At 29.5% G+C, this 15166-nt stretch overlaps 2 protein-coding genes across 8 annotated transcripts in view; one reads left to right on the forward strand and one right to left on the reverse strand.

Annotated features, from left to right (window-relative positions):
* Nucleotides 1-1551: 1551 nt before the first annotated feature.
* Nucleotides 1552-5095, reverse strand: Sas-6 (Spindle assembly abnormal 6). Of its 3 annotated transcripts, XM_072006313.1 has the most exons (5): nucleotides 4998-5095; nucleotides 4690-4923; nucleotides 4054-4580; nucleotides 3229-3977; nucleotides 1552-2998 (listed from the first exon to the last, which is right to left on the reverse strand). In XM_072006313.1, the coding sequence occupies exons 2-5, from the start codon at nucleotides 4879-4881 to the stop codon at nucleotides 2448-2450; spliced, it is 2019 nt and encodes a 672-aa protein (XP_071862414.1). In that variant the 5' UTR covers nucleotides 4882-4923; nucleotides 4998-5095; the 3' UTR covers nucleotides 1552-2447. The 3 variants fall into 3 exon arrangements, with proteins under 3 accessions (XP_071862414.1, XP_071862413.1, XP_071862415.1); XM_072006312.1 differs by having other exon boundaries at nucleotides 4690-5055; XM_072006314.1 differs by lacking the exon at nucleotides 4998-5095 and having other exon boundaries at nucleotides 4054-4558; nucleotides 4690-4832.
* Nucleotides 5096-6231: 1136 nt separating this feature from the next.
* Ipk1 (Inositol phosphate kinase 1) overlaps nucleotides 6232-15166 on the forward strand; it is a 78183-nt gene continuing 69248 nt past the window's right edge. For all 5 annotated transcript variants that reach the window (XM_072007258.1, XM_072007256.1, XM_072007257.1 and 2 more), the window contains exon 1: nucleotides 6232-6528. The gene's annotated coding sequence lies outside the window, so the exon portion shown is untranslated. The remainder of the gene's footprint in view (nucleotides 6529-15166) is intronic.

Below are 15166 nucleotides of genomic sequence, written 5' to 3' on the forward strand. Positions count from 1 at the left end.
TAAGTGTTAGATATTCAACAAATCATTCTTCGAATACACTCGTTATACTCGTTGAATTCATTTTTAAATATTAAAGAAGATGGTGACAGTAGTAATAAAAATGTATAGTTTCACTTGAAAACAAGTCTATATATTTCATTAACTTTCGAGTATGTAATTCAACAGCTTTCATATAAAATATTTTTTGGTATTTTCACTAGTTAAAGAAATGCTAATAGCGCGTGTACACTTAAATCGAGAATAGTGTATATTGGCATTATACTTGTAAATAATTGTTATTTCTGTTTTATATAATTTCTCAGTACTACATTTGTAATAACTAATAGAGAAAACTCTGTACATTTAATATTTAAAATTCTCATTTCCATACCATACATGTTAAAAGTGTGTTACAAGTTCTATTAATTTTTAGAGATAGATTTTAGAATGTATGTAAGAAATATGTACATGTATTTATGTAATATATATTTTATTAAAATTTTATGTACAAAAGGTAATAAAATATATCAATCATTTATTAAGTTATTTTATATTTATTGTATTTAATACTGTTATTATATGTATCCATCCATACGATGTAACAAATCTCTTTCAATATGGCTTATACCCAGCAAATACACATTTTACATGTGTACTCATAAAACTTAGTCGCAGTGTTTTTAAACATTAATAAAAATTTGATATATAAAAACATGCAATTATATTTTTTGTATATATATATAACCAGCATATGAAATTTAGTGAAATTTCATTATTGTATTATTGAAAAAAGTGAAATATATGTATCAAATACCTTGTAGACTAGAAATATTTCATGTCTGAAAGAAAATATATAAGCAAAATTTGTACAAATAACCATATAAAAAATTGTAGAAAAACAAATATTAAGAGATTCTTGAATAATAAAATGTTACAATTACTTTGTTTTTCTACATATTTTTGATATATTTACAGTTTTTATTATACAGGGTATTTTAAATTGTTGGGAACAAACTTTAGAAGCACGTATTAATCATCAAAACAAGCAAAAATGTCTTAATGAGCATGGGTCAAAAAAACATTAATTTTGGAATTACGAGATGTTTAGCGTACAAAAATATAGTGCATAGTAAACCAGTTGCTTCGTAAATGAGGTAATACAACGAATCGAAAACTGCTGCCAAGAGATATATAAGAGAAATGCCGAGGATCTTTCAACATGTGCGCGCTTCTATAAGGAAATATGTCGAAGTGTGTATTCAAATGAACGGAGAACGTATTGAACATATGTATGCTATAAAGGTAATGTTTTACTGATAAAAACATCTTGTAATTCCGAAACTAATGGTATTTCGACTCCTGTTTATTAAGACCTTTCTGTTTGTTCTTATGATTACATGCTCCTAAAGTTTGTTGTCAATATTTTAGGACGCCCTGTATTTATAAAAATTGTACAATTTGTTGAAGCTTCTAGTTCATTTTATTTGTATTAACATCTTATTTTCGTTATCTATTTTAAAAATACTGAAAAAATATTATATTACATCTGCTAAATACGACTATTTCTAAAAATACCTGATACAAAATACGTACAAATCGCTTTTATTATTACAAAGTTATAAAAAATATACATTTATTTTAAGACAATATTACATGAATTTTACTAAATGTAAATTTATAACAAATTCTGCTAATCTAATTTTATCATAAGACATTCTAATTATTCAATACATTTATTTAGTTTACTAGAGATTAACATAGCTTAAAAAATTTATAACAACTACGATATATACACACTTTAATCTGTACGATAAAAGCTTTCCCAGGTACCTATTTAAAGAATAAGATTATGATTTTATGAACTATAATAACAAACGGTATTTAATTTTGAGACAAAATGTTAATTAAATCCTTATATAGCATTTTGTTGATCTAAAATTTGAAATTCACGATAAAGTAGTTATATAAAAACAGTGATGAATTGACACAGTGTTATTAAAAAATATTATGTGCATGTAATGATTAGTAATTAATATTCTATATTATTTGTTATCATATCTGAGATGATTATGCGTCCCAACATTTACCTTTTTTTTTTTTTTTAGCGAATATAGAAGCAAATTATGTACTTGCAAAAATATAGATTTTTATGATTTTTATTACATTATTATCTTTTAGCAATAAACACCGAATTAAATCACTTAAACAGGAAAAATAATAAGAAATGAGTATGTCTATCATTTCCTCATAATACATGCATATAAATTTATAAAAATAATATCTTTAGATATAAAATTCAAAATATGTTTTAACATCATTTGCTTTGCATAACTATTTTGTACTGTTTTCCAACATTAAACTTGAAACAATAACCTTTTATCCTATACATAATATTATATTCTGATATGTTTTTATATGGCATCACAACTTTGATGTATATTACTGGATAGTCTTTGTTGTATATTTAATCAATGTAATGTTTTAGGAAAATATGCAGATGGTAAAATTGGCTTATCAGATAAACCTGCCCTTCTTAATCCACTCTGTAGTGTGACACTTGTACTTTTTATCTTTGTACCATTTGGTGGTACAGATGAATTATTATTTTCTACAGCGACTGGTACCAAAGACGAACCTGCGACATTTCCAGATAACTTGTTCAAAGAATTGATACGTTCCATAGGTGTACTTGTACTCGAAATTTGACCACTTTTATTAAACGTTGATATGCCCATTGTATTATCAGTAACACCAACACCCATTGATCGTGCTGTCATACGTGTGGTTTGATTAATATTTGGATTTTGTACAATGGGATTTCTCAGTGGTAATCCAGATAATGCATTCGATTGTACTATATTGGGTGCAGATGTACGTGTTTCATATTTATTACTAATTAATTTATTCGTTCGAGGTAATGTTAAATGAGTTGAAGATGGTACTGTAATTGGTGCTGCTACAGTAGCATTTTGTAGTGGAGATTGGCTATCTGCTAATCGTCGATTTAACCAACTTATTACTGCAAGAATATAAAAGAATAATATTAAATATATAATGCAATTTCTTCTAAGATACTAAAATAGAATACTAAATATTATTTTTCTGAATAATATTAAATATAATAATATTAAATATTACAGAAACAGAAATAATATAACTAATAATATTTAATAATTTAAAATTATTGTTCTGTGTATACATCATTAATCAAAAATTTTATAATAAAATGTATTAAAAATACTTAATTACCATTATCATTATTCTTTATTATTTTTTCTTTCTCCTCTAACTGATTCTGTTGAGTTTTGAGCTGTTCTTTCAAATTTTCAATCTCTGTTTTTGCATCTTTTGTTTCTTTCACTAAATTCTCCATTTTGTTTTCTAATTGACCAACTTCTTTTTGTTTAGTATCTAATAACCTTTCTTGTTCAAGTGCTATACTGGTTCTTAATTTTAATTTAGATTTTGTTGAAGCAAGTTCGTTTTGTAATTTTGTTAATATTTCATTAGCTTTAACCAAATCATCACTTAAATTTCGTAAAGAATTTTGTTTGCGTTGTAACTGACCTTCTTTTTCAGTTAGAAGATCTTCAAGGTGCTGTTTTTGTTCTTTGGCAGTTTTTAACATTTCGGTATGTTTGGTAATAAGTATACCTTTATCTTTTAATTCTTGTTCAAGTACAGCAACTTTTGTTCTCAAACTATTTACCGATTTATCTCTGTCATGATAATCTGTATCTAATTTAGAATTTTGTTTTTTCAGTAGATTCAAATCTCTCTGAGTAATATTAAGGTCTTTTTCAAGATTTTGCAGCTGTTTAAGTTGTTCCACATTAGTTGCTTCAAGAAGAGATAACTTATCTTTGTACGTTGAATTTTGTGTACGTAATTCTGCCAGTTCAGTATGAAGCTGTTTTATCATTTCTGTATGCCTACGTTCTATTTCTATTTTTTGTTTTTCACTTTGACACTGCCACTCCAACTGTGCTTTGGCAAACCTACCGAAGTTTAAAAATCCTTAATAAATATTTCATGTATATGACCACACATAATTATATAAATGTTGCTACATACTTATCTTTTTCAAGGCCTATTTGTTCCGATGAAAGTATTTGCATTTGACTTTTTTCTGTTATATACTTTTGTTCCAATTGGTCCAACTCCCTAGTTTTTGTTTCTACTTTATTTAATAAGTCATTCAATCTTGTTTCAAGTGCAAGTGCATCTCTATTTTGTTGTAAAATATTTTCCTTCAAGTGTTTAATTTTCATGGCCATGTGTGTTTTCAAATCTGAATCACTTGCAGGTGATATATTTAGGCTCAAATGACATAAATGTTTAAAATTATTTGTTTCAACTAATTTTAACATCCATTCTCCACCTTCTTCTGCTAATAACAACAAAAACTTTGGTGGTGCTTTTGATAGATTTGTAGCAGGTATTTGACATTGCTCTAATAAATATATTAGTTGAGTCGCAAAATTATCAAAATCTACTAATAATCCTTGTTGAGATTTCAAAATTTTGAAATCATCTTCTGTGATGAATAAAGAATAAAGAAAACAAGGATCATCGTCATCTGCTAACAAAACACATAAACTCTGTAATATAAATACGCAATATATTATTAAATAATAAAAATATATCTCCAACTATCGTTTAGTATATCAACAAATTATAGGCTAATGCAAACATTAAAATGTATGCTACCTTGCGACATACAGGACTAATACCCGCATGGCTTTCCACATTAACCCTTAGCTCACGTTGACGTTCTTCTTTATTTTGTGGCTTCATATAAACTCGTTGCACTTTAGTATATAATATTTCTACATTGTTCAATTGTAAACCAGAATCACCAGTCACTGCACCACCTATCGAATTATTTAAATAATTCATCATTTGGTTATAGGTTTAATAAACATCTGTTAATCTTGGATCAGCCTGTATTTCAAATAATAAGGACGTTTTAATTTTCATTTCATTTGTTAATTTTTCATAAATTATAAAAAGTTTACATGAAAGCTTTCAAATTCTGTAATCTACATATCAAGCCGAGGTACGCGTATTTCTGGTGCTGCCATCTTTTAAAGTTACGCGTTACTATGAATGCCCCTCCTATTCACTCCAAATTTTCCAATTAATTTTTTTCACTTATTACATCTAACAATAAATATAATAATTGATTTACTTACATAAATTAATTTCGTTTTAGTGCTTAAAAATGCTGTATGTTGTTACTGTACATAATTAATGAAGTAAAATTTATTTAAATGCTATCTTTGTATATACTAACAACTGCTAATAAAAGTTTCATTGCATATGCAATGCTATCTTTGTAAATACTAATAACTACTAATAAAAATGTCATAACATATACTTGTGTAGTAAATATGTACATACGTACTTACACATGTATGTACTTATGTAAGTACGTATAAATAATAATATTTAAAAACAGCATTTTTCAAAAATTTGCATTGACATTTATTTACATATAGAAATATGTAAATTTTATATATGTAAATGAATTTTATATATGAAATATATTTATATATGTACATATGATATGTGCATATATCAAGATATGTATATTTTTATATATTTAAGTCCATTTTTATTTTCATTAAACAAATATATAGAATATATATACTTTTTTATTTGTCCAACTTTTATTTTGTATTAGTATTGTTTTCTAGTTTGCCATAAATAATTAATATGATTTTATTCTATATGTATTAATATTAATATGATTATTAATATATTATAGATTAATACAGCTAACTATACAATATATACTATAAATAGTACTATATACATATATGCATATAAGTAGTGAAAATTATTTTCTTTCCGCAAGTATGTTATAAATAATATACATACAACACAGTTAAAGCAATAGACATTTGAATCCGATCCAAATAGTGGCGCAATGGCGGCTGCATATAATCGAAGTATATGTGTTCATTATTGTTTTATGTAATTTATACGATAATAATATTTTATTCGACTTTTATATTTAATTGTTCTAAGAAAAATGTTACATTTGTCTTTAGGTTGATATATATCTAAACTTGTCAAAAAAAGAGCATATGCTTGACTTCTTAAAAGTATTTTCAACATTTCTAACGGAATTTACTTTACTTTCCCGCGTAATAAAAAACTTCCAAAACTGATTGGTTGACTCTTTTCAAAGCAACCAATAGTATCAAGGATTAAGGATGTGACGTATCGTTTAAAACACTGTACATATACGTCGAGTTGTAACCGCGGTCGCCATGCCATGCGGTTGTTCCGTGATTGACAATTTCGTTCCTGAATATGTCGTTGAAAAAGTGTTTGTGAAATTATTATCTTTGTTTCAAAAAGAAAAATTTACGGGGTGATAGTGTCGAAAAAGTGAGTGCATAATTACTATGAAGCGACAAGTGACTTTTTTCTGAGAATTAAGACCTCGAGTCTACCCTGTCGGTTATATTGTTAGAGGTTGGATACAGCAGCTACAATTTGAATTTGACTATGTATTCAACATATAAACAAAAAAAGGAGGTAAGCTTTCATTTTGTATTAAATACAACTTGTATATTATTCGAGTAATTTTTATTATAACAAACATTAAGTATAAAATTTGTACTTCATGAAAACCTTCGTATCAAGAACACGTCGACCGGTTTGCTCGCAGCGCTCATTTTGTTCATTTTTGATCTGTAACTGACTATCTTGTGCTGCCCTCTAACAGATGTATATGTTTTAATTTCGTATGCAAGTTTTCTAATATTTATTCGTAGATTGTGAATATTTATGCAAATTTATATTTTTATATTTTTATGTACACAATTAAGCAAGTATTTGCATATTTGTCTTCGATAAATACGTAAAATACAAACACATGAGCAAAGTAGTCATAGAACGTATGAGTAGATACTGATCATGTAAACAGCTTTGTTCCTTTATGGTTTAATCACAGAAATTGGTAAAATTGAAAATATAAACATGTTATATATGTATATACATATTATACAAATAACGGTTTGATTTAAAACGGTTTAGAAAAAACATTGAATTTTCTCTTTATACAATTTCATTTAATTCAATATAATTCACATAGCATCTTTTTAAAAGTTTCCATTTAAATTTAATCTTTTGCATGTGAAACTGTTTGGTATATTTTCCTTGGATTTCCATTTAAACTGGAGTTTATTTTCATTTCATTCTTTATTTTATGAACAAATTATACAAAACCTACTCCATTTGAGATAAAGTGACAAATTAAATTGCGGAGTATTCTCCTCAATTTTACCTTATCTATGTTCATGATATATCCATGTTCTTACATACGTATACACACGCTAGACTTACCCTTTCTATGTTATGATTATTATTTGATAGTGGAAAAATTAAGTCTCTAATGTGCGCGTACATTACATATACTTATAATTATAATATGACATACGTACATACAAAACAATATAATCTAATGTAACAATCAAAATTTTAATGTTTATATGATATAGACCGTGAAACATCGACGATGATCTTCACAAAAGTTTAGTGAAGAGTAAAAATATCTAAATAGATTCTACGTACATATTGCTGACAATGAGCGTTTAACTATAGGAATCCGGAATATTATTTGTTTCTTCTTTGCATTGTTCGTTTTCGATACAACATAGTCTTAATATCTTCTACCTCGCAGAAAGTTGATCATATACATTTGATATATTTGTGATTTCCTAATTTCCTTGAAAATGTAATTGTCAAAATAGATCCTAAAACGATTTCACATTTGTCGTGTGGTTGTCATATTTCTATCACATATTATGCCCGATCTAGGCAAATAGCGATGTGTATACATCGTCATAATTTTAAAAAGATTCATCCTTCGAATGATGCAATACAAACAAGTGAATGATTCTCTTATTAGAAATATAAATCTGCTGAAACGTACAGTGTCACTAATGCGGAATCGTAACCATACCATATTGCATCATTTATTTGCACCAGTCCTTAAACCTGTTGATAGTCGCTATTCGCGTTGTAGGTGTTGTACGTGTATAACACCTAAGAGAAAGATCTTCCTAAGTTAAGTATATTTTTATTGTGTAATTCTTTAAATGAAATAAATTGTAATTAATTTTTCTTATCAAAGCTATTCAATTTTTAATGCTACAAGTTTAGTTATCGATTAATAGTTGGTCTGGTCGCGGACAATCCAAATTAAATATATATACATAATATGTATATAATATAGTAATGTACATACAAACATATAATAATACATATTAATTTTGATCGCCTCATGGGAGGACTAAAGCGAGTGGTTCACGTAAAGTAAAGAGATATGCTCATATCGCTGACGTTGCCTTAAGATTTATCAATAGTGCAGCGTAAAGCCAAGGATTCATGAGGAAAACTTATTTTATTGGTCTGTAATCTATACTGAATCAAGACGTGGCAACAGAGCATCCTTTGATATATATATACACAAATACCACGAGCATGTTCTTTCGTGCGAGAGGCCACGGCATTGTAAAATTCCCGATTGGCTTCGAGGTCATCACGCTATCGACCTCCATTTCATATTGACTTTTTTTTCAACATGGATTTGTCGAAACTGACCACTGTGGTATTGCTCCATCGATATTCTTGTCTCGATACGCTAACGACATTAACAGGGAATAAGCACTCACGTACAAGCTCTTCTTTTTATAGTGTACAATTGTTGCTTTCATTTTCCTTTACTTAAAAATCGTCACGAAGAAATTTTATAAAACTGTGATTTACGTGATTTTTTCGAGGTCGTTAAGTCGGATATCGTCGAACATAATTCCTTTTTTAAACAAAAGCGTATATTTAATCTGTTACTTTAAAAGGCACGCGTTTCACTTCTGAGGCAGTATCTGAAACATGGAGGAATAATCGTAATACATGTAATAATTTAATCTTGTATCTGTACACTTGCAAATTTAGCTTTGCAATTATTTCTTCTATGCGAAGAGTAGCGAGCAGAAAGCATATAAAATAATAATATTTTTAGTGATATTATTTTATTTCGAACTTTAAAAGATAAGTAATAAACTAGTTTTGATCCTTATTTATTAATGAAATATAATTTATCCTGTATTTAATCGTCTCATACTTTTAACTTTTTGTAACTTGGTTGCGTAAGTTTCTTGAAAGAACAGTGCTCATTTATTTCGAAGTTCTTATGCAAAGAATTTATTCTTACAAACGTTTTCATATGTATGATATACTTTTTCGTTGATTGAATTATTTAAGAAATAAAAAAAAAAAGCATTCTGTAAACTATTAGTGAGTTCTTAATAAATTATGTATGTTAGTTCAAAAATGTTAATTTATCAAATCTTTTTTTTTTATGAATTTTTGCAGAAACTGTATTATATACATTATTATATACTGTATTATGTATTATATATATATATATATATATAAGTTGATATTGATTTTTTCGTCCGTTAGAATTTGTTTTCATTAAATAAATCTTTACTCTCACTAAATTTAGCTTGTATCAGATGATGTGTAGCAGGAAGTCTAGATAGTAGTTTTACGCAGTTAAAATTCTAATCACTTCCTGCGAAACTTTGTTCCGTACGCACTATCCTCAATAGCAATGGATATTGGATAATAAGGAATAGAAGTGTTACAGATAATCAACAGAACTGATTAGACATATAGAAGCATAGTTTCATGCATATATTGCTAAATATTTCTAATCGATGAAAAACCCGAGTTTTTAAGAAAATCAAAATTACTTGCTCAAAAATCTTGATCAAAGGAAAAGATGTTTATATAAATTCTTTTGATAAATTTATGGACGTCTGTTAAACATTTTTTTTAACTTAATTGAAAGATTTCGCAAAAGTTACGCATTTATAATAAATAAAAGCGGTAGCAATGAAATTAATAATGATCTTTTGCGAGTTAAAAGTTATTTTAGTTTAGGATCTGATATTTCAAGTACTATGTACATATTATTGATCTGTGAAAATATAAAATTTATCTATAATAATCAGCAATGCAATATTTATAGATGTTCTATTGTTGAAATATGGAACATTACGGATTCTTGTAATATGTATTATATAAAACAAGTATTTCTTGAGAATGTCAGAACTGTAATATTTTATCTATTTTTGATTTGATGATTATTTAATTGTTTCAAGTAGTACATGTATGTATAGTATATTCTTAAAATTAGCAATGTATATAAATATATATAATCTATAATCAAATGATCGTTATGTGCATTGAAGAGATAGATAATTTAAATTCTTGTTATTGTAAATGCAGAAATACTGGAAAATGACATTCCAGTCGATCTATCACAATTTCTCTGACTTTTATAAAACGTGTCAATTATCGATATTGTAATAGTAACAGTGAAAGTAAATACTAAAATCTTTTTCTGGTTATTCCAGAATTTCACTTATTAGACATATTGATTTTTTAATGCAAATTAGTGCAATAATCTTTAGCATTTCTGTATCGTATATAGTACACACACACACATGTATGTACCGTCCTTATTTGATTGAAAGGCTTATGAAAACAGGAGGTTCATTTTGAATAAAAGAAAATGTTTGGTATTTATTAATATATATATATTTATATATAATCCTATATTTACCTCACTGTGTCTGAAAAGGACATGAACTAATCGACAAAAATATTTTTTAACGTTGATTAATGTTAGTGATGGTGATGGTGATGGTAGTACAAATGATGTATAGATTCGTTTACTACATCGATCGATACTACTGATAGTTTATATTGAGGATAGTATTGTTAAATAAGATTAATAAATTGACGCACAATTATGGAGATGGTTGTTTTTGAGCTTGGTTGATGCAGAAGGCAACACGGCAAACGAATACATGTCTTCGTCTTCCTCTTCGTGGAAGAAGAAAATGCCGTAGGTTTGTGATTTCCGCTTGGCAACAGCGCACCCGGTTGTCCGTGCTGCCTCGCTGGGTCGAGCCAGTGGCGTAATCAAGAGAGGGGAAATACGGTCGTTCGATTCCCTTCTCAAGCCTTCACAAAAAAATACCCGCTGCAGCAGGGTAAACGAGAACTTCTTTTCAGTAATACACTTTTATTTTTCTGAATAATATGTTCAGTACAACGTAGACTGCAAAAAACTATTCAAGCTGATATTATTAACTATTAATCGACTGTAATCGCCATTTAGTTTTACACTAATACAGTTTATGAATACATAACGATAAAATATTTTTGAGATTATTAAAAATTAATGTTATAAATTATAGGTTTGCCAAAATGCATAATTTTTGTTACTTTAACACATACAGCGAAAAATATTTGTGAATACATTGATATACTAATCACAGATAGTCTTCTATACACGACAATATTAATATACATAATTATATACGTTATACATACATACTTAATTACAATATTTTACTATAATACATATATACTTAATTAAAATATTTTTGTTCGTTTTTATACATCTTTTAAAATTTCCTTTTTGTCTTGCTTTATCATGCTTATGTTATATTCAATAGTTTTTACATTCATACGTAAATCTACATTTAAATTAAATAATGAATTAAAAATAGTTCTTACAATTGTATTAAATTTTCGAATTTCTCTTTTCTAAACTTTGACACTATACCCATGTTTTTTACTTGGATACATTATTTCGTAATTTTACCAAGAACTGCAAATTGACCAGTTTCCATTATATATATCTGTTGCTTTATACCTTATACATATTTGCTTCATGATAGTTACGCTACTGAGTCGAGTATCCTCCTCTTCACCTTGTCCCCTCTTTTGCACACTGTATCAGAGGCTTTCACGCGTCTCTCTTACACTGGCTTCTGTCTCTCTTCCCAACTCTCTTCTCTTATCTCTCCCTTTCTCCCCTCTCTATGTTCACTTTTTTTTACTCCCCATTTCCCTCCATGCCTGGTCGGTGGCCATTTTTCTCTGCTTGATAGAAATTCGGCAACGCTGTATACACGATATACGCTTGCGCACACAAAGAGTATCAGAAAGCATTGATGTACATGTATATACTTGGGTTTTGTTTACAATTAGTAGTACCTACATATCTAAGGATTGAATTGAAATATTTTAACTTAAAGTCGCTGTGAGTTGATAACGACAGTTGACTGTTATCAGAATTTCTCTACTTTATGGAGCGAAAACATGACAATATATTACTTGCGTAGTGACCTGTTGTTTGCGTATTCAGACATAATGTTACTTTCTTCTTTCTATTATACATCCTATACATTCTGAGCGATATTGCTATTGCTTACTATTGTTTTACTATGAAGAACGTTGAATTTTGAAACAATAATGAAGCTGCCCAAGAATTTATTTACGTTAATAAATAGATGACTAATGAAATAGACATTGAATAAAATATAAGTATAAAACAAATGACAAATAAATTTTCAGTGGTTATACAAGTGTGTACCGAGTTTCCGACTGGTTTGTACCTGGACGACGTTTTTAAAAAAAAAATTCACTGTGTTATTACGTTGCGTAACGGGCCTTAACCCTCAAGCCTGAAGCGGTAGAGGCAGCGCAGGTCTGGCTCGCCGCCTCGCTGTTCGCCTCTCTGGTTTTCCCTTCACTCTGCGGTGCGGTGCCCCACTCATCTTCCGAGACCCTCTGATTCCCAACTCTGCTGCTTGCCTCTCTTCGCTTCAACGGAGCGTCCAACGTGCGTCTCGACATGACGCGACGTTCCCTTCTGTCTATCTACTCCGTAGTTTCCCCTCCAGCTGTGAACCCTGGTCTTTCTATACAATTTTCCCATGCCTTCCCATGCTACGTCCCTCTACATATGTATACATTCATATACACACGTAAGTAAGAATGTGTTGCACGCTGCATATAAAGCACTCGCATATGTATTTGGCAAAATTACTTTTTTTGACCGTTTAAAATTTTTCTACAATTTCTGCGGTATTGTATTTTTACATTATATACCGTAGTATATATGCATATCGCAATCGCAATGTTATCTAAATTTCACTTTACAAACTGAGTTATATACATATATGAATAAAATAATAGTTTATGCCTGTGATTCTTCATTGTGCCTTTCTCGAAGTAACTAGTTTCGAGTGCCTATTTCTGTGATCAGATTAGAATGCGGTGGTAAAATTCGCGGTCGATCCGATTGAAACGAGCTTTCGAATAGATAGCAAGTAGGTGTATACGAAGAACCGGTTTGTTTGTAGCATGTATATGATAAATCTATAAATCTCTTTTGGTTTGGGGTTTCCTCGTTATTATTGGCTAAGACCTAAGACAGCAAAGTAGGTTCTCAATTCCCAGAAATGACGCTACCATGTCGGTTACGGCACGGCACAGCGGTAAAGAGTCATAGTATCACATAATACAATTTTATCATTAACTGTAGGTGTTTTTAACCCAGAATAACGAGTGGTTTTAGATAATATGAGAATTATCGATAATATACATAATTCATTTATATTATATTATCGACATTTATAACGTATTTTCTAGCATTCTTGGATTAGATCTTTTTTTTCGTAATATTACATCCATTTATAGTTTAAGATATTCCAGATATACTGCGTATTGAGCGTAGGCTGGCAGATAAAACCTAAGCCTTGGACATAAATGGACTTGTATTTCTCATTTTTATTTTGATAGCGTATATACACACTTTTATCACCTTCAATTGTGTGTTTATCATCCGATTAATTGCTTCTCTGTCTCTGCAACTGTTTATGCTCGTTTTCGTTGCACCCATGTAAGATTTTAGACGCATTATACTTGTTTTTCAGTTGATATGCCTTCTTTTATCGAAGTCATCCTATTTTTCAACTACGTAATTAGTAACATATGTAGTTCGTTCAAATACTACTTCGATGGCGATATTTACGAAAATCAGTTTTTAAATTTAGTTGCATAATCAGTTTTTACAAACTAGTACGTATACGAGCAAGAGTACATAATATGTGTTTTCAAAGGAAGGACGATAAAAGAAGCTCTCTCGACCTCGCAATTCGACCTCGTTTCACTACGCCGTTTCTCATCCTGTGGTGCAGTGTGCGGCCTCGTTCTCTCTCGTGTTTTTCTTGTTGTTGTTCTTGGTGTTTCTTGCTCAAACAAAAAAGAAAAAAAAAAGAAAAAAAAAGAAAGAGAAGAAAATTCTGCCAAACGACTTTTTCCATTTTCAAGGCGTCATGGATTTTAAATTCTAAGTTTTAAACTCTTAAAGCGATGAAAATGGAAACCATATAACAATCGAAGCCTAACTTACTTTTAAGACATCTATTGTATTAGTGGTTTGTCTATACACTATGCTATTATAGCGTATACTACTTAGACAGTTTTAATTTTGATACCAGACATACGATAGCAGTGTAAATTAGCGTGTTTAACGTTTAAACATACACATTAATATAAAATCTTAAAGCATTTAAAACCATGAAGTCAATGATATTGAGAAAAAAAATAGCAAGATGATGTAACAACGGTAGGCTCCACCGGTCCTATAACGGAAATGGTTATAGCATGGTTATGGTAAAAGTATAACTTGGCTGCTACTATTTTTCACCATTGTTATGTTATATCTCACGAAATAATCGCAGATGTATATCTTCTATTTATCTTTGAACGCATTTTATTTGAATGCTAATATACATATTGTTAGTAGTTAGTTACTTCGAAACAATATTGCATATTTCTTTATGATATAAACAATAATAACCAAGTCTTACTCTGCATAATGAAATCTTATAATCTTCGATTAATTTTGAGTTATAGTTCGCGTTTTGAAAAGATGTTTTATGAAGTTCTATGTTTGGTTCATGGAGCAACGGAGAAAAACTGATCCGAATGAGAATGTCAGTGAGTGAATTCAGTGAATTTTCACGATCGCTGGTATATATAAGTAGTACTGGTTCCTGGTGCGTCATGGAACGGTGGTCACGAGGTTGGCCAGAGTCAGAATATAGAAAGGAAGGTAGGTGGTAGTCGATGCGCATGTGCGTGCTTATGTTCAGACTGTGTGTGCATCCGTGCGTGCGTCATATAGGCTTGTTGTTCGCCGTCACCGTGCCGTGCGCTATGTCTCTTTCTATTCTCTGGGGAGACAGAGCTCCAGCGACCAGCTGTCTCTGCAATTCTGCACTCTACAGTCTACTTTTAT

The sequence above is a fragment of the Bombus fervidus genome, chromosome 7 (genome assembly GCF_041682495.2).
Source record: "Bombus fervidus isolate BK054 chromosome 7, iyBomFerv1, whole genome shotgun sequence".
Taxonomy (NCBI): Eukaryota; Metazoa; Arthropoda; class Insecta; order Hymenoptera; family Apidae; genus Bombus; species Bombus fervidus.

What these genes read in the sequence shown, in the direction of transcription:
- Sas-6 (XM_072006313.1), bottom strand. Translation starts at nt 4,881, where the DNA reads ATGATGAATTATTTAAATAATTCGATAGGTGGTGCAGTGACTGGTGAT. An exon ending in ATAGGCCTTGAAAAAGATAA is followed by an intron (nt 3,978 to 4,053) that starts GTATGTAGCAAC and finishes AAACTTCGGTAG; the next exon opens with GTTTGCCAAAGCACAGTTGG. An exon ending in AATAAAGAATAATGATAATG is followed by an intron (nt 2,999 to 3,228) that starts GTAATTAAGTAT and finishes ATATTCTTGCAG; the next exon opens with TAATAAGTTGGTTAAATCGA.